At 61.3% G+C, this 24,643-nt stretch overlaps 1 protein-coding gene across 2 annotated transcripts in view; it reads right to left on the reverse strand.

Annotated features, from left to right (window-relative positions):
• Positions 1-21: 21 nt before the first annotated feature.
• CSNK1G2 (casein kinase 1 gamma 2) overlaps positions 22-24,643 on the reverse strand; it is a 26,069-nt gene continuing 1,447 nt past the window's right edge. Inside the window, exons 2-12 of one of the 2 annotated variants that reach the window (XM_040629722.1) lie at positions 9,453-9,888; positions 3,345-3,385; positions 3,084-3,153; positions 2,843-2,991; positions 2,522-2,756; positions 2,372-2,457; positions 2,216-2,300; positions 1,517-1,665; positions 1,271-1,354; positions 1,079-1,185; positions 22-983 (exon numbers count right to left, since the gene is read on the reverse strand). In XM_040629722.1, coding sequence (XP_040485656.1) covers positions 929-983; positions 1,079-1,185; positions 1,271-1,354; positions 1,517-1,665; positions 2,216-2,300; positions 2,372-2,457; positions 2,522-2,756; positions 2,843-2,991; positions 3,084-3,153; positions 3,345-3,385; positions 9,453-9,636 — 1,245 coding nt within the window. In that variant the 5' untranslated portion in view covers positions 9,637-9,888 and the 3' untranslated portion in view covers positions 22-928. The remainder of the gene's footprint in view (positions 984-1,078; positions 1,186-1,270; positions 1,355-1,516; positions 1,666-2,215; positions 2,301-2,371; positions 2,458-2,521; positions 2,757-2,842; positions 2,992-3,083; positions 3,154-3,344; positions 3,386-9,452; positions 9,889-24,643) is intronic. The other variant, XR_005834680.1, reaches the window with a different exon arrangement.

A 24,643-nucleotide genomic window follows, 5' to 3' on the forward strand; every position in this document is an offset into this window, starting at 1 on the left:
CACCGACACCACACTCAGGAGTGCTTTCATTTTCCTTTATTTTTTTAAAAAAGCCCCTAAACTCTATGGCTTCCAGGAAGCGTCAGAGACACCAAAGTGCCATTTCTGTACACCGTGTAAAGCAAGACCTATACACACACGCCGCTGCCAGGCCGTCCCCCGGCTGCGCCACCCTGAGTGGCAGCACGGGCCCTCCGGGGGGCCCAGGAGGACCGCACTCCCACCAGGGCTGCCCAGCCCCGGACGCACCTGTGGGGCTGGGACAGGGCTTTAAGGCGCTTGTCTCCCGCTGCCCCGCCGGCGGCGTGGAGCACGGACACGAGAAGCCCACGCACACCAGGGCACAGACCGAGGCCCGGGCGCCAAGCAGATGGCCGCCCCCGGGGCTCCGGGCCCTGGACACGGCTCCATGAGCAGGTGCAGCAGGAAACCCTGCGGGGCTGTGCCCACCGGCCCAGGCTTTGGTGCAGCATTTTGGTTGGGGGGCCGCCCCCACCCCGCCTTCCCCTGTGGTGCGGGGAGGCCCAGGGCGGGCTCACCCCCGGCAGCAACGCCCACAGCGCCCCCTCGAGAAAACGGCCTTTGGATCGAGGGAGACAAGCTGGACTTTATGAGACTAACGGGACGGGCTGGCCGACGCGGGCGGCCAACTACTCACTTCAGCAGGCGGGCGGGAGGGGCGCAGGGCAGGGTGGCCACTGTTGCTCTTCTCCTTGTTTCAAATAGTTAATGCTCTTGGAGGGGAGGACTAGACACGGGTGTAGAAATCTCGGCCAAAGTCTCGTGTGAAGGAAGTGACCCCGCGTGGGGGGGGGGGGCAGCTGCGGCCAGCCCAGCAGTGTGTGTCCTGGCTGTGGGCCCCACGGCCGGGGCCAGGCTCGCCCCAGGGGGCTGCGGCAGGAGGGTTCAGGGTGCCAGGGCCCCAGGGTCACTTGTGGCGCTGCACTGCTTTTCTCTTCCTTCTCTTGAAGAAACAGCAGCACCTGCAAGGGGTGGGCAAGGGGACATGGACATGTGGCGGGTGGGTGGGGAGGGGGCCCAAGCTGTCCCCGCGCCCGGCTGCCACCCGGGGCCTTACTTGGTGTCATCGGCCACCTCCACCTCTGCGGGCGCTGTGATGGGAGCATTGGAGTGCCCGGCGGTGGGGTCATCTGCGTTCAGCTCCCCGTTGGTGGAGTTCAGCGCCTGCGTGGGGGGGGGGGCGGCAGGGGAGTCAGGTGCGCCCTGCCCCACCCCTCCCACTGTTGGGGTCCTTGGCCCAGCCCCTCACCTGGTTTTTGCTGTGTAGCTGGGCTTTGTCCCGAGGCTGAGGCTGCGAGGGCAGGTCGGAGTGGACCGTGCCGATGGGTGTCGGCTGCAGGGGGGCAGGACGCAGCGCTGAGGCCGGGCAGCCTACTCCCACCCACCACGCACCTAGGGTCCCACGGGCACGGAGCACCAAGGCTCCTGGCCCCACATCCTGGGGCCTCACCCACTGCAGGAACCAGGACTCAAGCGGTCCAGGGACCCCACGTACCAGGGGCTTCCCCGCCCAGTCGTACTCATAGTCGAACACGAAGCCGCTGCGGTCAAAGAGGTCGGTGAAGAGCTTGCGCAGGTAGTCGTAGTCCGGCTTCTCGAAGAAGTCCAGGCGCCGCACGTAGCGCAGGTACGTGGCCATCTCCTCTGTGGAGAGCCAGCGGGGGCACGGGGGTCAGCGCAGCCCGGGGCGGCTGGCGGGGGCGCGGGGGTCAGCAGGGCCCAGGGCGGTCGGCAGGGGCGCAGGAGTCAGCGTGGCCTGGGGCGGTCAGTGGGGCCCAAGGCGCACGGGGCGGGGGGGCGCTGGGGGTCAGCGGGCGCGGGGTCAGCGGGCCGTGGGCAAGTGGCCAGCGGGTGCGGGGTCAGTGGGGTGCGGGCTCAGCGGCCCGGGGCCAGCAGGGCACGGGGGTGTATCGGGCAGGTGGAGGGGCGCGGTCAGCGGGGCGCAGGTCAGCGGGGTCCGGGGCGGTCAGTGGGGCCCGGGACGGCCGGCGGGGGCGCGGGGGTTCAGCGGGGGCACGGGAGTCAGCGTGGCCTGGGGCGGTCAGCGGGGGCGCAGGGATCAGCGGGGGCGCGGGGGTCAGTGTGGCCCAGGGCGGTCAGCGGGGCGCGGGGGTCAGCGTGGCCCGAGGCAGCCGGCGGGGGCGCGGGGGTCAGCGTGGCCTAGGGCGGTCAGCGGGGCCCCGGCGCCCCTCACCTGGGAAGCTCTCGCAGAGCACCTCAATGGGCGTGGCCCGCTTGGTGTCGCCGATCTTCTGGTAGCGCTCCTTGAGCGTGTCGGCCTGCGGGGAGAGCGGTCAGCCGACACGGACCCGCAGGCCCCCCACGCCCACACCCCCGGCCCCGTGCCCACCTTGAGCCCCTGCCAGGGCAGGCTGCCACGCAGGAAGTACATAAACATGTGGCCCAGCGCCTCCAGGTCGTCGCGGCGGCTCTGCTCTGCGGGGGGAGAGCAGGTCAGCGCGGCCCGCGCGCCCCCCCGCCCGGCCCGTGCGCGGCTCACCCTTGCCCAGGTGCGTGTTGATGCTCATGTAGCGGGCCGTGCCCGTCAGGCTCTTGTGCTCCCGGTACGGGATGTGCTTCTTGGTCTCGGGGTCGATGTACTCCTTGGCCAGGCCGAAGTCGATGATGTGCACGGCGTGCTGCCGCTTGGTGCCCGGCCGCCCCACCAGGAAGTTCTCGGGCTTCACGTCGCGGTAGATGAGGCTCTTGGTGTGCACGTACTCCATGCGCGTGATCTGGGGGGGGCGGCGGCGGCTCAGGGCTGCCCCCTTGGCTGCCCCCTCCCCCCATCCCCGCCCCTCCTCCGTGCGCCCGGCCGCACCAGCTGGATGGCAATCATGAGAACCGTCTTGAGCGTGAACGTGCGGTCGCACAGGTCGAACAGGTCCTCCAGGCTGGGCCCCAGCAGCTCCAGCACCATGGCGTTGTACTTCCCGCACGGGCCGAAGTAGTAGACCTGAGGGACGCCCTCTGCGGGGGGTGACACACGCAGACTCGTGGGGGCCTGCGCGGCGCCCTGCACCCTGCGCCCCCGCCGCCCCCCTGCCGCGCGGGCCTTGTACCTGCGGTGCTGAGCTGCTTGTAGAAGCGGTACTCCAGGTGCAGCTGAGGCGCCCGGGACTTGATGGGCTCCTGCGAAGGGCAGGCGGGCATGTGGTCAGGTGACCCTCCCTGCACGCACACCGCCTCCCAGGAGAGCCAGCAGGCCAGCCCGAGCTCAGTACCCCCAGGGCCCCGCGGGGCGGTGGGAGGGAGGCCTGGACCCAGCCCGAGCTCAGTACCCCCGGGGCCCGCGGGGCAGTGGGAGGGAGGCCTGGACTCACCAGTTTAATAGCTACGTATTCATTTGTATAGAGATTCTTCCCTGTGGAGAGAAGTGCACCAGTCAGTGCGGCAGGACCCCAGCAGGGGGAGACCCCACCTGACCCACCACTCTGGGGGCCACCTCCTATTCCCTGGGAGACCCCCCTGAGCTTGGCCACGTTCTGGGAGGGAGAAGAATGCCTACGGGTGGCCCCCATCTGCCCCATACCCTCATCCTCAAGCCCTCCATGCCAGCCAGCCCTCCCCTCCCCCCAACCCAGGCCCGCCCACTCAAGGGGGCCACTCCCAACTCCTCTCTAGGGGATCCTTCCCGCCAGCACACCAACTCGCTCCAATTTCTCCCATCTAAAAAGACAAAGAGAGAAAACACAGACCCATGGTGACCCCGAGGACTCTCCAGCTCCCACGGCAGCGTAGAAGGCCGGGCTTCTGGGCCTATGCCATCTGACCTGCAGTATCCCCTCCTGGCTCCCCCTAACACCCCCATTCTTCTCCCCTCCTCACCGCCCCTTCACCCGGTCTGCCAGTAAGGACTCTCCAACAGCGGCTCTGCCTCCGCCTAGGACCGGCCCCAGAGCAGTCCCCGCCCCCGCCCCCACCCCCACAGGCTCCTCGCCTTCTGTCTGTCCCACCAGCAGACCCCGACCCTGTGGAGCACGGCCCCCTGGCAAGAGGCTGCACGGAAAGGTTTCTCCAGCTCCTGTCTTGCAGGGGACTCACCCAAGGTGTGGAACCCAGCCATCAGCATGGGGAGCTCCTTTGTGCAGAAAGAGAACTGGCCCCAGGGCCCTGCCCCTTGCTGGAACCTGCGGTCCAGTGAGACCCTGCCCAGGGGCCCCTGGTAGGCAGAGAGCCCCTGGCTGGCTTCCCAGGGCACCAGAGCTCACCACGCCTGGGGCTAGAACTCCGCATGCCTCCCAGGTTAGAAACAGCCTGGGGCAGGTCATCTCCCCAAGCCCATCAGTGACCACCAGGACCTCCAGAAGCCCACACAGAAGAGCCAGCACACCCAACCTCAGAGCACTGCAAACACATGAGTTCCAGAAGCTGCGGCAGCCCAGATTTCACCTGCTAGAGCCCCACAGACAGGGCCTCTGGCTAGACGGCCCCAGCCCAGGGGCTCGGGGCTTCTGTAAAGGGTCTCCTCACCCGGAGGAGCGAGGGATGGACGCCCAGCACCCACGTGGCTTTGAGGCTGGGTGACCTGCTGCATAATGGAGGGCCGCCCTAGCCCCTCAAGCCTAAGCGCTCACCCCTGCCCCCCTGCCCCTCTGGGGATTACTCTGCACACAGCCGTGGGGAGCCGGGCCACTGTCTCCAGGAGAGCGGCTCCTCCCAGCGCGATCCTGGCCTGCACCCTTGGACTAGCCTCACGGGCATGCCTGCTCCTCTAGGATCCACATCGTCTGTCCCACCGTCCTGGAGTAGGATCCTCGGTGGGAAGAGGCCTCAGCTGACTCTCCCCGTCATCGTGCGGCTCGAGTCTGGGAGACATCCACGCCTGGGTCGTTCCTCCAGCGTGATGGTGGGGGCCCCACCGTGTACCACCTCACGGGCCAAGGCCAGGGCTCCCGCACCTGTCGGTCCCTCCCACCAGTCACCGCCCCATCCTGGGCGTGCTCCAAGGTGTCCACGCCCCTGTGGCACTGGCGGGGGAGGGGGGGATCCCCGACGTGGTCCTGGCCCCCCTGGGGCCTTTGTTCCCAGAGGCGGATCGAGAGCCAGCGGGTCAGACTCCCCAGCACGCAGCGCGCAGAGAGGTCACCGCAGGCCTGCAGGAGAGCCTGGGGAGGGGACAGCTGAGCGCGAGCCGCCCCAGCCACGACGCGCAGTTGACTCTCCCTCCAGAGGTTTTTAGTTCTTGGCGGGGAGCGCGCCGCGTCTGTCAGATTTGTTTCACGGGCACTGGCAGCTTTTGGCATGCTTACAATCGGCAGTGGGTTTAAGCTTTTCTTTTCCAACTGTTGCTTGAATAGAAAAATTCATTTCTGACTGCATCTTGAGACTGTGGCCACGGCGTGCCCACGACCCTGCTGTCTGGGATGAGCCCAGCTCGCTTCTCCCCCATTCCTTGCCGCGGTGTGGAAGGGGCGGGCACAGAGCCCCACCTTCCTGCGGACCTCCGCTCACTTGGGTAGACAACCAAGCGGGTTTCAGACGCTCATCAGCAGGGAAGGGAAGCTCTCTGGAAGCCCTGCTTCCTGGGTTTTGATAAAAAATAGGTTTTGCCTCTCACCTTTTTCCTTCAACATTTTATGATGAAAGTTTCAAACATAAAAAAATGGAAAACCCCTGCAGGAAAGACCCACGTCCTCACCGCCGACATGACGTCTGTAACAATCTGCTCTTTGTTCTGCTGTATGTCTGTGCACCTGTCACCCACTCATCCTCCTTATTTTTTTTTTAAGATTTTATTTATTTGTGAGAGAGAGAGAGAGCACGCGTGCGCACGAGCAGGGGAAGCAGCAGAGGGCGAGGCAGGCTCTCCGCTGAGCAGGGAGCCCGAGGCGGGACTCGATCCCACTGAGCCACCCAGGCAGCCCTCGCCTCCCTATTTTTGGTGAAATCAGAGCGTTTCAAAGCGGCAGACATCAGTACCCCATCCCCTCCGCACCGGCGACAGAGAGCGCAGACGAGGCTCAGCAGGACTCGCGGCTCCTTAACCCCCTGGAGGGGAGAACGCTTACCCGTGAAGCACCCACCGCGGCCCCACGTGGCGAGCGCGGGCACACGTGCCGCGCCAGCTCTGCACCGCCACGGAGGCCGAGCCCGCCACACGGGCCCCTCCCGCCTCCATGTCCCGAGAGGCGGCCGCTGAGGGGGCGTTATGGGCATGTCCACTCCTCCCGGCTCCTTCCACATGGCGCGAGGCGTCAGAGCTCTCTCCGTGCTGCGGCAGGGCCCTTGCGGGGACGCGGTCTGGCTGGCTTAGCCGGTCGCCCTGGGAGACCCCGGCTCGCTCCCAGTGTTCCCTTACAAGCACTGTGGAAGTGAGCGTTAGCACGCGGGACTTCCTACGCGCACGCAGGGTCACTCTGCCGAGTCTGCTGCTTGTGCTGTGCGTGTGGCGTGTCACCTGCGTGTCACCTTCCCTCGTGGCTGATGAGGCGGAGTGCCCTCTGAGCTCCCTGGCGATCCCTCGGTCTGCTTTTGTGGAGTCTCTCTTCGCATCTCTTGCCTGTTTTTAATGTGTTTTTTTTTAAGTCATCTCTACAGCTGACATGGGGCTCGAACTCACGACCCTGAGATCGAGAGTCGCACGCTCGTCCGATGGAGCCGGCCGGGTGCCCCTCTCGTGCCCGTTTTTAATCGGAGCATCTGTCTTTTGATTACTGAGCAGTCCTTCCCCGAGTGCAGACGTCGCTGCTTTGTCAAATGGTGCTCTGAGAGCATGGCCGTCTGTGGCCTGCCTGCCCTCGCTCCCAACAATGTTGTCTCATAAAAACATGGGTTTTTTTTAAGATTTATTTATTTCAGAGAGAGAGAGAGAGACAGAGCATGCGTGCACGCGAGTGGGAGAAGGGGCAGAAGGAGAGAATCTCCAGCACTCTCCACGAAGCGCAAAGCCCAACATGGGGCTCGATCCCACAACCCATGAGATCAGGACCTGAGACGAAGCCAAGAGTCGGACGCTCAACTGACTGAACGCCCCTCACAAAAAGATGTTTTAAACTCTGATGATTCTAACTGATCCTTTACGGTAACTGGTAACTTTACTGTGTCTTGTTGAAGAAACTCTGGGGTTCTGACTGCCCGTGGGAGTTCTGGGAGAGCCGAAGTCCTTGACGGCCAGTCTGAGTGGAAAGTGAGTGTGTGCACACACGCCCAAGCGTGTCTGAAGTAGGGATCTGCAGACAGGTGCTTGCTGCTCGGGGCGGGGCGGGGGGGGGGGCTCACCAATGTCAGCAGTCTCACCTGTGCGTGCTCAGGGCGAGCTCCCGAGGGGCTATGAGCAGAAGGAAGACCCTGGGGGGCCACACAAGGCTGAAGCTGCAGCCATCCAGATACAGAGGTCTCCCTGAATTCCCCGGACACTTGGCTGAGAACCCAGAACGCCCTCACCACGGGACAGAGGTGACTCCGGCCCTTGAGTCAGGTCTGCTCTCAGCTGCCCACCAGCCCCCAACGACTTCAACACGAGCCTCTGGGACAAAGCATAATGCAGAAGTTCCCCACGTGGCACCCACAATTTCCAACAGAAAATAAAACATACTAGACGTATGCAAGAGGCAGATGAAACAGTAACGAGGAAAAACAAAGTCAAAGGTGCCAAAGACGTCACATTTCAAACCCTCACGAGCACGTGTGAGGATTTAAAGGACAAGATGGGCAAAATGAACAAGCAGATGGGGAACAGTGAGAAATACCGTGTTCGGAATGAAAAATTCACCTGAGTGGCTCCAACAACAGACCAGACACAGCAGAGAAAAAGGGTGCACTTACGAAAGAGCAAAAACTAACCAGACTGAAGCAAAGAAGGAACAAAAGGCTAAGAGAAAACTTAAACGAAGCTTGAGGGGCCCGGAGAAGAGCATCAAACATTTAACGTACGTGTAATCGGAGTCTGAGGATGCAAGAGACGTGGAAACAAAGACAGGAAAATATTTGAAGAAATAACGACTATAAAGTTTTTCCAATTGAATGAAAAAGTATGACGCAGACCCATGAAGCTCAATCAATCCCAAGCAGGATAAACACAAAAGAAATCCACAGAAACACTGCAAAATCAAAACCTGAAACTAAAAAAAAAAAAGAAAACCTTCCAATTGTCGGGAAAAAAGACACAGGATGTACGGGAGAACATGAATCATCAGGAAAATGCAAATGAAAACCACTCAGCACCCCCGAGCACGCTCAAAACAGCCTGACGACCCCAAATGCTGATGGGGATGTGGGACCCCCAGGACCCGCATACGCTGCCCGCAGGAGTTTAGAAATGTCACCATCACCGTGGAAATCAGTCTGGCAGTTTCTCGCCAACACGCACCCTGGCCGTAACCCGGCTCTTTCACAACATCTGCACGCAAGACCTGGAGAGGGAGGCTCACGACAGTTCTCTTCACAACGACGCAAATCTAGACACAGCCCAATGTCCCTGAGCGAACGGATGAAGAAAACGGGGTGCAGTCATACAGACGGACACCTAGCTACCACACACGCGACAACGGGGACACTCAAGCCAAACGCTGCTGCACCCACAGCCCCCACACACGCCATTTGTCTACGCAGAACTGCTGAGCCTGACACCCCAAGGACAGGCCCCGTGGCCCCCAGCCTGCAGGTCAGGACTGGGTCCTGGTTTGTGTGAGCACATGTGCACACGCACAGTCTAACAGGGCAGGAGGAGGGGGTCCAGGTGGCTCCGTGCGGGGTCTCCTGGGGAACTGGCTACCAGGCTGCCGGGGCCCTGCTGTGCCGGGAGGGCTGGACCCAGCTGCCCTGTGCTCTCCCCTGGGAATTCAGCAGTCTCAGTGACAGTGACAGACGCATCCGCTGTTTGAGCCCGGCACCCGCCCTGCATCCCACTTCCAGCCAGCACACGGAGATCGGACCCCCAGCCCTCAGTTTGCTGGCTCATAAACCCCAAGCCCAGGGCTTCCTTAAGCCATAGACAGGCAGTGAGACTCCATGGCCCGAGCCCAACCCTGGTAGCCTCTGGAGCGGCTGAGCCGCGGCTCTGGCTCAGGACAGGCTCTCAAGCCAGCCTCTCAGGGCCGCGGGCTGAGGCACACGCCAGGGATGCGGGCCGCCGCACAGGGCTCAGGCTTTGCCTGCGGTTCCTGAGAGCTAAGTGCTCAGCAGGAGCTGAACTTACATCCCACCGTGCAAGTGCACCTGGACCCACCAGCTAGAAACTTCCACGTAGGTGCCTCCTGCACTGGGGGGGGGGGGGGGCCACGCAGATCCCCCACAAAACTGTCCCTCAGAAACACAGCGTGAGGCTAGGGGTCCACCTCTCTGGCAAAACCTCCCTCTTGGGGAGCAGATTCTCACACTTACCTGAATTCCCAGTCCCCACCATCTGAAGTCATCTGAGAGCGGTGGCCACAGCCCCATCGGGCAGCCTCCCCCTTCCCATGCCCCAGAATGTAAGCAAGGGGGCTCACCTAGCCGGAGCTCCCCGAAGTTGCCACAGCCTATCTTCTTCCCGACCCGGAAGTTGGGTCCCACCATCAGGACCCCTGAGCTGGTCCCCGAGCTCCGGACGCCATGGCTGGTCCGGCCGCCGGCCTTGGACATTCTCCGACCCTCCTCCGACTCCCCTTTCCCTCCTTTCTTGTCAAAATCCATAAGTTTGTGGTACCCTGGCCTCTCCACGGTGACTCTGCTGCCGTGCAAATCCCGGGTCTGTGCAGACCTGAGGCTGCGGCCGGCTCTTCGGGGCTAGTACACCATGGTGGCCCAGCGGGCTCCCTGCTAGTGAGACGTGGGCACTTGCCAGGGCCCGGCCGTGGCGCTCATCTCGGTGGCCTCAGGGTCGCATGCAGGGGGAGGACACATTCTGTTGACAGGTCCCGCCGCCTCAAATCTCGTGGCTCCCAGCTGGCAGAGAAACAAAGGCACGAATTAGAAGGACACACGTGTCCACGACGCAGCCCCAGACCAGCAGGCAGACCCAAGGGCAGCACATGACAAGCTCGGCAGCGAAGCGGCACGCCGAACACATCTCTGCAGGTACACGTGCACCCCATGACTTTCGGGGGGACAGACGGGTGCAGTGACTCAGGCCCTGTGAACACCACATGTCAAGCTGGTATGAGACATGTGCTCTGTTGAGTGACCCCCCCACCCCGCGACTCAAGGACACCGCCACCAGCACAGGCGGTGGCTGGTCACATGACCGAGGCCCTAGAACCCCAAAGCCGGCGGTGGAGCCCCAAGTCTGGGTGCAGAGAGGGCTAGGAGCCCCCTCACCCACAACCCCTTCTCCACGCCGAGGGGCTGCTCCCCAGTATAGGGAAGACGAGAGACAGCAGAGCAGTGCCCGAGGCTGGGAGACAGGCCCTCACCACTGACCCCGGAGGCCTCTGTGCTGCCCCACCCACCCCCAACACCCCACCCTGCACTGTACANNCCTGTGGTCAGGTGGGGCTGGAAGGGGCCTTGACCCTGGCAAGGCTTCACTTGGTCAGCAGCTGCCGAGGGAAGTCGGGTGGGCTCCCAGGCTGACGGAGCCGGCGAACTGGGCACAGGCTGTGCATCCATGGGGTGGGACCAGCCTTGGCCCCTTAAGTATGAAGTGGGGTTGTGGAGGGCTTGTAGAAGGAAGGGCAGGTGCTGAGCAGCCCCCAGGACGCAGGGAGGAAGGGGCCAGCCACACAAGCTGGGTGCGGCGAGGGGCAGGTACCCACAGAAACAACCCTGGGTCCGCCCTTGGCTCCGGCCAGTGGCGTCCAGCCCACTCTGTGTCCCCAGGCCCATGCCCTCCCCAGACCCACCCCCATCCCTGCAGGTTCTCGGCACCAGCCAGCCGGGCCAGGCCTCTCAGCCATGCCTCCTCCTCCAACCCCCACCGACCGCTCAAACCAAAACCAAAGGATCTCCTCAAAAAGAAACCAACATGCTCCTATAAGCGCCCCCACCAAACATGTCCTCCTTTAAAATCTGAGTGTGGGGGCACCTGGATGGCTCAGTCGGTTGATACATGACTCTGGATTTCAGCTCAGGTCAAGATCTCAGGGTTGTAAGATCAAGCCCCATGTCGGTCTCCGTGCCGGGCATGGAGCCTACTTGAGATTCTCCCTCTCCCTCTCCCACTCCCCTCCCCCCTCGCTTTCTTAAAATTAATCAATTAAATTAAATCTGAGTGCGGTGCCAGAGGCCTAGATGCGGAGGGCTCTGCCTGTCCACACAGCTGTCAGGCGCAGAGTGGCCACTACCCAGCTCACGCCCAACCCCATCCCTGCCTGGCACTCAATGCCTGCCACACACGCCCTGAATGTCTGTGAATGATCAACAGGACATGGTGACTAAAAAACAAGGCAATGGGGGCACCAATGGGCTCACCGTGGATAGGAGCAGGCGGGTTCTTCAACTCCAAGTAACAACACTAAGTCGAGGCTGAGTGAGCGGGGCTGGCAGCACGTGGGGGCACCCTGAGGGCAGGCTGCTCCCCCAAGATCAGCCCTGCTGCCGGATGTCCCAGGGAGGCAGGGATGGTGTCGCCTCCCCCCTAAGACCCCCCTCCACTGACCAGACCAAGACCAAGAGTCCTGGGAGTAGCTGGCTCAGAGCCAGTGGAGGCCCCACGGAAAGCTGATCCCAAGCCATGTGCTCGGGGAGCGGCGATGGCCCAGGGGTATGGCACACACACCCCCTCCTGGGCTCTCACACATGTGTGCACACCCCCACACCTGTGTGCACGCCCAGATCACAGAAAGGCATGCTGCTCGGGAAGCCTGGTCAGGCCTTGCTCTGTCCCCTCCCCCCCACCACAGAAGAAACTCCGGCTTGTGGTTAGGAAGGAGCGAAGCCCCACTTGCTCTGAGGACCATCACTCTGGTGGGCACTGGGGGCCAGAGAAAAGTGAGGAGGTGTGTTGGGCCTATCAGTCAGGTACGGGGGCCAAACGCAAAAAAGGGGGTTTGCAGGGATCCCCAACTTCCCCGCTCCATCAGTGGTGCCCCACACACCCCTGGGCAGAGCCTAGAATATGCAAGGGGAATGGGGTCTTGGGAACAGTGGCTGGGATCCCCCAGGAGGAAACACGTCCATCTGGGACTGACGGAGCCAGCCCCCGTCCTGTCACGCACACCTGGAAACACCACGAGAGCCCCTCTGAGCGCACCTGGGGTTCCACTGGAAGGTGAATCTACACAGAGAGACTAGAATCTCAAGCTTACTCCTAAGAACAACGCCCTCCACAGGCCCCAGCCTTCCTCCAGTGCTTGAGCCAGACCTTGCTCCTCCGGCACACCGTGCGGGTGTCGGAACCGACAGGAAAAGCCAGAGAGTACGTCTCTCCTCGCCAGAGTGGAGACGGCATGCTTCTGTTTGGAGGTCCCTGCTTTACCATTACTCGGAATACGGAGATACGATTCACAAACCATATGGTTCACCTTTTAAAAGCGTACAATTCAGTGGTCTTTAATACAGAATTATCCAACCATCACCATGATCTAATTCCAGAACATTCCATCACCCCAAAAAGAAATCCTACCCACATCAGCAGCGTTCTCCTCCAGCCCCCGGCCCCCAGCCTCACGAGCCCCCTTCCCGTCCGTGGAGGAGCCTGTTCTGGGCGTGTCACACACGTGGACTCACACGCCGTGGGGCCTTCTGTGTCTGGTTCCCTCCCTGAGCGTCAGGGGCTCGGGTCCGTCCCCGGGCAGCGCGTGTGGGCGCCTCGCTCGTTTATGTGGCCGAGAGACGCTCCCATGCGGGGGGACCACACGTGTCCATCTTTGGGCGCTGAGAAGCAGCTTCCGTGTCTCAGTGTGCAGCTGGGTGCGCACCTGCTGGCTCAGATGGAAATTCCACCGTAGCCGTCCGAGGAGGTGCTGGGCTGCTTTCCGAGCGGCTGCACCATCTTCTGGAAGCCCCCGCACCGTGCACTGGGGTGTACGCGCCCCTCGTGCTCCAGCCCGTGCTGCCATCCCAGGGGTGCTTCTAGGCTGCATCTCCCTGAACGCCTGCTTTCTTTCTAGACACAAGTCTCCTCCCCTGACTGAGACAAGGGAGGCCGGACTCATTTCCTCGAGAGCGACTGTGGCTGAGTGTAAGAGTCATGAAAAAGGAACCGAGGAGGGCACAACGGGCAGCTGCCTTTGGAAGAGCTCGCAGGCTGTAGGGGTGCCGGGTACGGAGCCCATGTGCAGGGCAGCCGCCCGTGCGCACAAACTGGTGTGGACCCGCCCGGAGAGCTGGATGGAGCAGAAATGAGCAGGACCCTGGCACTCCCTGAGACGGTCATCAACCAGGACAGGATTTTTGCAAAAACCCCTGGTTCTTTCCTTGGTAAAAACTCGAGGGCAGAGCACTAAGCCGCAGCCTTGTAGCGACTGTATCAGGACTCGGGACACACAGTAACCCACACGCCCGGCACACACCTGGCACACTCACTGCTGCTTTGAAAGTCTCCTGGATTCCACACTAAGGGGTCGCCGGAACCCACCTACTGTCCGTTAACAGACATGTAGATTTTCTTTCCAGTCAGAAGGTCATCGAGAACACGAGCATCTGCACATGCACGCACACACACACGGGCACAGAGATACCCGTGCACAGACACACACACACAAAGACACTCGAAACACAAAGGCCCATCAAACTCCTTCAGATGTAAAATCCACAGAATTTCAAAGATCACAACGAGACACTGTGTCTGGGACACAGACATTCTCGCGTCTCGTGACCTCCGCTATCCCGATGAGGGGTGAACTCAAGGGGCAAAGGGGCCCTGGGGGTTCCCTGCAAAGGCAGCGTGGCCAAAGCCAGCAAAAGGACATCCTCAGAGCCATCAGCTCAGGGGGACACGCACCCAACGGGGAGGGCTGAGAAGTCTCCGTACAGACGAGGCCAGGATGACCCATAAAGACCGAGAGCTGGTCTTTGTCCTGGGGCCTAGGCACAGAGCTCCTCAAACCCAGGGCACTTACCGAGGAACAAGAGGGTGTCCGCTCTTCAGGAGCCCCACAGATCATGCTGGGGCCAGTCACCAGGAAGACAAAGCTGGGAACAGAGCTGGGGAGGCCAGGGTGCAGCACGCCAGGACACAAGGTGTGGGGAGGGCTCCAGCGGGCAGTGGAGACAAGGATTCGGGCACATCACCGGAAGGATGCTCGTGCACGCCCTGCCCCACCACAGGCCCCTGGGCCCACAGGGCCCTTGACACAACACTGGCAACCTGCAGCTCACCCGAGCCCCATCGGGCCCCCGGCGGGTCAGCGTCTGCCCCCATCAGTCCCATTACAACAGGGCAGGCCACCACATGGGTCACCGCCTGCGGGGCACAGCAGGCACCGTGGTGGCAGGTGAGAAGCCCTTCACTCTGACCCCTTCCCAGGAAAGCCCTGACGACACCAGCCCCTATTCACCTCCACAAAAGAGAGCCACCACCCCCCCAACCCACCAGGGAGCTGCAAATGTTCTGGAAGGCGGCCAAACTCAGCATGCCCTGGGAGGCCACCCCACCCAGCATGGGCCACACAGGGGCATTCTGGGTTCTGTCTTGGGACCTTCTGAAAGCCAGGTGGGGCCTTCAGGAGACCAGCAAGAGCAAGTCACATGACTGCCTGTGGGAAGTGCGGACAGGGGCAGCACGAGAGGCCTGAGACAGGGCCAGGACCAGAGCCTGATAACACGCATCCAGGACCCAGGACAGGCAGGTGTCCAGCCTGGCATACCTGGGTGAAGCCCAGTAACCCGAGACCTGAGGGCAACGGAAGTGTCTGCTGTTAGCCCTGGCCTAGGCCCAGGAGCCACAGCTAAAAATAATTATCCTGGGGGAAGGGGCCTCCCATCCCTCACTCAGGCCTAAAATAACAACAGTCTCCACCCAACCAACACGGCCCCCAATTCCTGACGCAGGGCAGGCCCCCCAGGGGAAAGGGCTCCGCTCAGGCCCCTATGGCCCCCTGACCGAGGGGGAGCCCTGGCCTGCCCCCTGCCCCCACCACGAGGACCACGGACCAGTGCCCAGGGAGCCCCCTTGCCCACACCGAACAGGTCTTGTAGAGACTGCTCTGGGGAGGGGCTGTGCTCCTCTGCGAGCACCCACCTCAGGTGAGTTACCTGCCGTGGTTTTTTGGGGGTCCTCCATCTTGTCAGGGCCAGGGGCCAGCTCCCCTGGTGGAGGCCCCAAGAACCCCCTTCTCTGACCGTCTCTACTCAGTGATGTCACAGTCCCTGGCTGACATCACCAGTGCAGCCCCAGCCAGAGGCAGGGGCACGTCTGGGAGCAGATGCGGGCAGGCAGCCACCCTCCTGAGAAGGGGGACCCTCCGAGGCTGCCCGGCCCCAGGGCACACGGCGGACCTGGTCCTGGGTACCCACCTCACATGGGATCCAGGCTGTGTCACCCCCCGCCCCGCCGGCATCTCTGGACATGCATGTCCCTCCCGAGCCAGACCCACCTCTATCTCACGGGGGCTTAATGACCTGTAGGCGAGGTCTCCTCCCCAGGATTCACCTGGGCCCAGGATCACAAGTACCCCTTGTGCCACATCCTGGCGTTTACACAGCACTCCCCAAGAGTGACCTGGACCCCAGAGACATGGCCAACCTTGCAGTCACAGCCAAGAAGTCTGAAGTCATCTGCAAGGTCATGTTATGACAGAGAAGGAAGCGGTCCCACAATGGCAGGCACAGGAGCCTGCCCGACGGGCCCCCCGTGACAAGGTCAACGTTGACATGCGTTAAGCAAAACAGGTCATGAACAATGGAGTTACGGATGAAGGGGTCCAGCCCCAAATAAACTGGGGAGAGAAGAGAACACACGCCCAACCCGCGCTGGCTGCCAGGTCAGCAGTGGGGATGAAACCGGGGAGAAGCGTCCTCGGTGGGTGCCACAAACGGGCCACTTCTCAGTGAGCGGCGGGGAAAGGCACCAGTGCGGGGTGAGCATAAGCTCCGCGGCCCTTGACGGCATAGGAGACGGCGTCGGGTTCCCGCCCAAAGTCCCGGCCAGGAGGGTGAGGGAAGGCGGACTGGAGGCAGAGCCGCGCTGAGAGGGACGCAGGCGCGGGGGATGGGCCACCACACAGGCCACCAGGGTCTGCTGTCCAGCGGTTCGGGCGCAGCGGACGCTGCCGGAGCTGTGCAAACACGGCCCGGTCAGCAGGCTCTGAGAGCAGGGCACTTCAGAGCACTTGCCTTGCAACCTTCGGACAGACCTGAATCTTCTCAGAATGAACCAGATTACGAAAGAGAGGCAAGGTCCGGATGACGAGCCTCACAGCTGAGGCCACGCAACCGACACCAAGCAGAGAATCACAAGAGGCAGACCCCCAGACCTGGGCAGCAGGAGAGGATGCCTGGGATTTGCTTTAAAACGTTGCCTCGAAAAAGCCGGGCAGGCCAAGGACATCGCTGGGTAAGCTGCTGGTGCCCGTGGGGGCTCGCGCTCCACAGGGTGCATTTGGAAAGCACCGTGATGGAGCTGAAGGGAAACAGGAGGGGTCTGGGCAGATGAGCTGGGGGGGGGGGGGCCCTCAGGTCCTGCCCCGGAAGAATGGTGACGGCGGGGGTCGGAGCACGGGCCCTCCGCAGGACTGTTCGCACGAGACACCGGATCACCGAGGGACGCGCGTTGGGGTGGGCCCTGCTGCTCAGGTGGGCGGCCCACCCGCACCATACCCCGCGTGGGGCCCACCTGGGCCCGTCCATCCAGCCCGGAAGTCACCAGTCCTGCCCACGGACGACAAATGCGGAAACGCACTCTGGGAGTGAGGGGGCGCTGGGGCTCAGCGGACACGCAGGGCGGCACACGCCAGCGCCGGCCTCTCCTCCGACCCTCACGGCCGCCCAGAAAAGCCCTCCTCCACACCTTTTCACAGAGCTAAGTACTGTCGGGGGCAGGGGTCCCGGCCCACGCGTTGGTCCCCGGGCAGCCCTCATCCCACAGGCCCAGCGCAACCACGGCAATGACATGCTGCAGCAGTCCCGGCGTGCGTGGCCGCGTCCCCTAAAAGCCACGTCCTGAGCCCAGAAACGCGACCCTACTTGCAGATTAGGGTAGGCCCTCTCCTCAGACAAACGTCCTCATGAGGAGAAGACAAAGATACCCGGGAAGGGCAGGCCACGGACGCAGCCACGGCCAGGGAACGGCAAGGACAGCGGCGACACCAGGATTTGGAAGGGGCAGGAAGGGCCCTTCCTGAAGCCTGCGGAGGGAGCGTGGCCCCGCCACACCTCAATCCCGGACCTCTGGGCTCCAGGACAGCGTGCAGCCCGGCCAGCACTCCCGGCCAGGGGACCGGGGCCAGCGTCCGCAGGGAGGAGCCGCGTGGGCAGCAGGGACCCCTGACGGGACGCACGCAGCCTGGGGACTTCCTGCAGGACCCCCGGCCAGTCCTCCGACCGCGCAGGGCATCCACACAAGAACAGGGGACCGAGTGTCTCAGCCTGCAGGGGCCGAAGGAGAGTGACAACCGGAATCCCATGGTGTGGGGATGGGGTCCTGGGACAGAGCGAGGATCTCTGGTGAATAACAGGTGTCAGTGCCCACTCGTCGGCGGCGACAAACGCACTGTACTGAGGCGAGGTGTGAACAGAGGGCCCGGGCGTGGGGCCCGAGGGAACTCGGCACTACGCGCTGACTGTGCACACAACTGCTCCAAGATAAAGGGTATTTAAAAAAACCCAAACCGGGGTACCTGGCAGGCTTAAGTCAGTTAAGTGTCTGCTTTTGGCTCAGGTCATGACCCCAGGGTCCTGGGATCGAGCCCCTCATCGGGCTCCTTGCTCAGCGGGGAGCTCACGGGGAGCCTGCTTCTCTCTCTCCCTCTGCCTGCTACTCCCCCTGCTTGCGCTCACTCTGGCTTCCTCTCTCAACTAAATAATTAAACCACCCAAACCAGGACGTTGACTCTGTGGTCTCATGAGGCCCACGTGTGACTCTAAGACGCTGGGCGCACCTGCTCAGAGGAGCGTGGCTGAGGGAGCCCACGGTCACGGAACAGTCCAGGCACCGGCCACACGGCTGCTACCGCGGGCACCCACGCAGAACCGCTGGCTCTCGAGAAGGCGCACGGCAGCAAGGAGGCAGAGATGCCCCAATATGGGGTCAGACCCTAACCCAGGAGGGAGAGACGGCGTGACAAGCCAGGATGCAGACAGCGACAAGTGAGTCGGTGAAGATGGGGGAAACGGGGCTCTCGCCACAGCGGGTGGGCTGTAAGCTGCAGCAGCCACCACGGAAACCCATCAGTGCGTCCTCAAAAAGTGAAACACGGAGGCTTCCAGTGACCAGCGACCCTGCTACTCGGTATCCGCCCCAGAGAACTGGGAACATGAGTCCACGCAAGACCTGTGCGCTGTGTTCACAGCAGCCGAAAGGTGGACACAACCTCAACCTCAACGCTCACCAATGGATGAACAGATAAACACGTGTCCCCCACGCGCGGGCCCGTCCCTCGGCCACCAGCAAGGGAGCAGCGCCCACACGCGCTGCCCCAGGGACGGACCCGAGCCCCTGACGCTCAGGGAGGGAACCAGACACAGAAGGCCCCACGGCGTGGGAGTCCACGTGTGTGACACGTCCAGAACAGGCTCCTCCACGGACGGGAAGGGGGCTTGCGGGGGCCGGGGGTGGGGGGCGGGGATGGGGAGTGATGGCTGATGGGATGGGTTTTCTTTAAGGGTGATGGGATGTTCTGGAATCACATGGAGGCAATGGTTGCACAAAACTATGACCGTATTAAAAACCACTGAGGGGCACATTTCAGTAAATTTTTAAGGCTCTGTAAATTATATCTCAACTAAAAATAAAGAAGTGGAGTGTGTGATATCTCAATAAAGCTGTTTAAAAAGGCACAATGGGGCGCCTGGGTGGTTCCGTCGGTGAAGCACCTGCCTTCAGCTTGGGTCATGACCCCAGGGTCCTGGGGGGAAGGGAGCCCACTTCTCCCTTTGTCCCTCCGCTGCTCATGCACATATACTCTCTCTCTCTCAAATAAATAAATAAATAAAAATGAAATCTTAAAAATAAAAAACAAAAAGGTACAGTGAGGGGCGCCTGGGTGGCTCCGTCAGTGAAGCATCTGACTCTTGGTTTCGGCTCCGGTCTGATCTCGGGGTCATGAGATCAAGCCCCATGTAGGGCTCTGCACTCAGCGCAGCGTCTGCTTGGGGTTCTCTCTCCCTCTGTCTGCCCCTCCCACTTGTGTGTGCACACAGGCTCTCTCTAAAATAAATCTTAAAAAAAAATAAATTAAAAATAAATTAAATACATAAAAATAAAAAGGCAGGGTGAGTGGGGTTCAGAGAGATGGGTGCAGACTGAAGTCAGACCTGCAAGCCAGCCCACGGTCAAAGCCACACATCCTGCTCCTGGACCCGTGTTTACCTGGCTTCCGTGAGACGCTGCCTGCAAGTACTTCCGAGGAGTCAACTGACGTGCGCCCACAGGAAACAGAAGATGCAGAAGCCAGTGGGGAGAGGTGGAAGGGCTGACTCGCCGCGGCTGAGAGCTCAGCGACCCCAACCTGTGAGCCTCAACCCCTCGGCAGCCCTGGGCGAGGTTGCCCCCCGCCACAGCCACCCAGGACAGGCCCAGTCCACAGGGCCCGGGGACCCCGAGCTCATACAGCACACCCAAGCGCTCACCAAACCCTGTCAAGGCGTTGGCGCGGCTCCCACCCACCCATGTGCACAGAGCTCGTGGACCAAGAGGCTCACAGGAGCCGACTCCCAAGGTCCTCGGGAGGCTGCCCCCCCCCCCCCGAGGCCCAGGTGGCAGTGGGGACCCGTTAAAGACCTGAAGAAACCCCAGAGCTACCCAGCCCTTGCCTCTGGCCACACATGTGGCAGTGCAGCCCCCAACTTTGGTTGGGAGATCATCTTCCCCGGTTTTCGGAGAGCAGAGAGCCACGGCAGATACTCCACTATTCCCTTGCAAACGTGGGAGCCCAGCTGAGCTGGTCCCAGTGCACCTTGTGGCCCTCGCCCAGACTCAGTCCCAGGATGGAACAGCTCCCGGGGCCCAGAAGGCTACGTGAGAATTCATACACAGCACTGCTGAAAATCCGGATTCCTGGTGCACCCCGAAGTGCTGATGCAGGGGGCTGGAGTGGGGCCTGGGAGCCATCACTTAATCCTGAAGTTTCCACTCCACACTCTGCAGGCCCACCAGCCACCCACCCCAACCCAAAACAGCCCTGGCACCAGCAGTCAGATACAGCAGACAAAAATACAACACACCCAGTTAACAATGAACTTCAGACAAGCAACAAATAACTGAGCATGAGACCGTCTCCTCAAGTATATGGGACATACGCACATGAAGCAACTTTGGCTGTTTGTCTGAAACCAAGGTCCTTGGGCACAGCAGAGCTGATAAACCTCCCAGGAAGACTCACTGCTCACAGAGGCACTAACGTTTTCCACTCAACTCTGTGTTACTTTTTTTTTTTTAATAAAATATTTTATTTAACACAGAGAGAGACAGTACAAGCAGGGGGAGCGGCAGGCAGAGGTAGAGGGAGAAGCAGGCTCCCCGCTGAGCAGGGAGCCCCATGTGGGGCTGGATCCCAAGAGCCTGGCATCATGACCTGAGCCGAAGGCAGACGCTTCACCGACTGAGTCACCCAGGCACCCCATTTCTGTGTTACTTCTTAAAATCAAGCATTTCCAATGAAAATTGAGCTTCCAAATAGTGATGAGCCACGGGTGTCAACTACAACCAAATATGAAGGAAACAATGAACGGTCTCAGCAATTATCTCTTACACCGATTACCTGTTTAAATGATCCTAGACACATGGAGTGAAACAAAATGAATTTCACCTGTTGCTTTTTTGCCAAGGCCACTGGTGTGCTGTCAGCCACCCACGTGGCCCAAGTCCCATTTCCACCGGGGGTCTGGAGCACCTGTGCGTCAGAAACCCATCATCCCCCATAAGCCTCAGACAGGGAAGCTGAGGCCCAGGGGGTGAGGGCACCTGGCAGAGCCTGGGCGAGGGCCGCCAAGGTGCACTGGGACCAGCTGAGCTGGGCCCCCAGGTTTGCAAGGAAACAGCGGACTATCTGCTGAGGCTCTCTGCTCTCCGAAAACCAGGGAAGATTATCTCCCAAGCAGCTCCCTACCTCCCACCGGACTGCAGAGGAGCTCCACCTGTAGCAGGAGCCAGAACCCTGGCAGCCGGCGTAACTCCTCCCTGTGCAGCCTGGACACCAGGGCAGAAACCAGGAAGGAGCAAGACACAGCAGAGCGAGCGGCAAGGAGGCCCGGCTGTCCTCTGCCCCGTGTATGCGGGGACCTTGGCCATGGAGCCACAATGCAGCATAGCCCGCAGCTCCAGGCCGCCTCCCTGATGGCTTCTGGGAGGACCAGCCTCCAGAGCCCTCTCCCTGCTTGCCTCCTCAGACTTCCGGCTTCAAGACGCAAGGGAGGGCTATACCACACAGGCCCTGGGACCCGTGAGACGTGGCTGTGCAGCCACACGCTCAGGGAGGCCCGTCAGCTCCAGCTCTCAGCTCCAGCTCCCTGCGGCAGCTGCGGCTGGCAGCAAATCTCCAGGGCGGGGCTCTCACCCAGGGCCATCCTGCCCCCAGAACAGTGGGCGACACCTGGGGACATCTGTGGCCGTCACGACTGCAGTGATCCTGGCACCGAGTGGGTGGGGCCAGGGAAGCTGTTCAGCCCCCACAGCGCCCAGGACACCCTCCAGAGAGTGATTCAACCCCAATGTCAGCAGTGCCGGAAGAAAGGCAGTGGGGACAGAAAGTGTCCTCAGCATAAATTCCCAACAGGCCCATCAGTGCAGCTTAAGGAAAAAGAAGGCAGCCCACAAGTGGGGACCAGCAGACTAGGAGGGTCAGCAGTGAGCGGGCCATGCTGAGAGCTCCCACCACCCTCCCTGCTGGTGTCAAAGCAGAGGTAGGAGGGAAGGTGCTGGGGGGGGGGGGCAGAGAGGTGCACACAGGTGTGCCAGAGGGTCCTGGGAGCACCTGCCAGCACCACCCTGGGGCCCACTGCCCAGGACGATTAGCTCTCCTGGGCCCACATTCGCACGCGGAGCTGCTGGGGGGTTGACTGAGGGTGATTCGTGAGACCCAGCACAGCCTCCCACGTGGTGTGGTAAAGGTTCTATAAAGACGTCTGTATCCCATCACAGCCCCCGGAAGGTTTCTAGAGGCAGTGAGAGAGCCCTCAGGTGTCCGTTTCTACCTCTTAAATAGTGACTGCCCACCCCAGGGTCGCCTTGGATCCTGCTGTGACCCAGGATGGCCCAGGACCCACCCAGGAGCTACCGAGGTTCTGGCAGGAAGCTCTGACTGGCATGAAAAACGCAGGCACCTTGCCCACCCGCCAAGAAAGCTCTCCTGGACTTGTGCTTGGGGGGGGGGTGGGGCGGGGGAAGCTGCTGATTGGAACCTCAGTAGATATAACCTAAGAGCCAACTTCGCATCCCAGGTCTGGTATGTTAGTTAATTTTGATGCCAAAAGCAACTTACAGGAAAAAACCCGTTTTGTAACCTGACATTTAACCATAGATGCCGCTGAGCGGCCAGAGAGAAAGGACCCATCGCAAGGGGGAAGGCTCCCAGAAAGGGGCCTCCAGATGCCCTCTGAGGGTGAGCAGAGCACGCGGGACCCCAAACAGGGCCGGAGAGGGACGGTGTGACAGCAGGGCCCAGAACCACAGCCAGTTCTTGTGTGCAGGAAGACCCAGGGTTTTGGAGCAAGGATCTACCACCCCATGAGAGTGCCTCCGGCCCCGTGTGTGGACCCCCACACCACGGGCCCTGTGCGAGCATGGTGGAGGCCAGAAGTGTCTGTGGCAGACAGGGCAGGAGGGAGGCACCAAGGCAGGGCAACACCCAGGCGACGGGGAGGAGAGGTGAAAGCCCCCCTCCAGCAGGAGCCACCAGGAACTCCTGCTTGGGCCAGTCCTGGCTGGCACTGTGGGCACCAAGTGGCATAGGTGTGCGTGCTGGCCTCGTCAGCCCCCAAGCCTCCATACTTAGCAGGTTACTCGGGACTCTTGCTTCCTCACCCGCACAACAGGGACTCGGGAGGCTGCCCAGAACGGGCCCCCCAAAAGGGAAGGGGGCAGACTCGAAGCCATGCAAGGTGGGGGCCTTCCAAACCCACCAGGCCTTGGCTTGGCTGTCCCTTTCCCTAAGGGCCCACTGCACCACGTGGAAAGACCTGACCTGTGGGAACATTCCCCACCAGTTGCCAGAGCTCTCCCCAGCACACCCAGCGGCCTAGCTTGAGCCAGCAAGGCACTGACGTGGACCACAACCCCAACCAGCATGCCCATGCTCCTTCACAAGTGCCTGTCTCCCCATCAAAGCTGGCCGACATACCCATGCTAACCTGCTCAATGCCACCAGAGGCCTGAAGGCAGGTGGCCCCCAGCACCCAGTGCCCCACAGCCCCACCTCTCCTGCTCCTTCTGCAGCCCTCTGCCCACCACCTGACCTACAGCCTTGACAGACTTCAATCTCCTCCTAGGAGTAGACAGGGCCCCAACTGCTCACCCCTGGGTTTTTGGGGCCCACCTGGAAAGAACCTGCCAAGACAGAGATCCAACCCCATCACGACCAGGACAAGGGACCCCGCTGCTCATGAAGTGGCCTGGGGCAGCTCCATGGGGACTGAGAGGAACGGGGAACACAACAAAGTCAACTATGGGGCAAGACGGGGCACCTGGGTGGCTCAATCGTTAAGCGTCTACCTTCGACTCGGGTCATGATCCCAGGGTCCTGGGATCGAGCCCCGCATCAGGCTCCCTGCTCTGCTGGGAGCCTACCTCTTCCTCTCTCACTCCCCCTGCTTGTGTTCCCTCTCTCGCTGGCTGTCTCTCTGTCAAATAAATAAAATCTTAAAAAACAAACAAACAAAAAAACAACAACAAAAATTATGGGGCAAGAGGTTACTGGGTATCCCAGGGAAAATGCCACTGTCCTTAAGCACAGCCTCGAGGGAACCAGGCCAGGTGGGCCACAGGCCTGTCCTAGTAAATCCCCATGGACACAAGTGACCCCATAGGAGTCTGGAATGCCTACTGGCTGACATGCTGGCTTCCCCAGAGCTGGGATGAGCAGATAGGAAGGCTTTCAACTTAAAAAAAAACAAAAACAAAAAAAAACCCAAAAAACCCACCTCACCTACTTCCTTTTGCAACCCAGAGGTAATTACTGTGTAATAAAGAGAAGAAGGAGGAAAATTTGCTTGAACCAGAACCAGCTGTTCAAAGAAGTCTGTCTTCGCAAGGACTCTGTCATCACAGAGCGAGGACACGCCCAAAGCCAGGTAATGAGACACTCATCCCTAATCCACCTGAGAGAAATGAGAAGTAACCAAAATCAGACTCGAAAGCCCTTTACACAAGAAGGTCCAAGCGCCAACTTCAGACAGAAAAGATCCGTGCCCCGACCCCTGCAGACCCCCTGGGGTTCTGTCCACCCCCCGGGGCGGAGCAGGTGTGTCCAGTCCGCTCCTTTCAGACCTCCCTCCCCACCCCCACCACACAGGTCATACCTCCACTGGCCGGCCACACACGCGTGGCACGCTCAGCAGGCCCAGCTGGCCCGGGACCCCTGTCCCCCCACCCCAGCCCCCGCACTCAACACTCCCCCTTTCTGTTTCTCACAGGCAGGGCCACAGACATCACCCTGGGGGGGGGGGA

This window comes from Ursus maritimus, unplaced genomic scaffold (assembly GCF_017311325.1).
Source record: "Ursus maritimus isolate PB19 unplaced genomic scaffold, ASM1731132v1 scaffold_14, whole genome shotgun sequence".
Classification (NCBI taxonomy): Eukaryota; Metazoa; Chordata; class Mammalia; order Carnivora; family Ursidae; genus Ursus; species Ursus maritimus.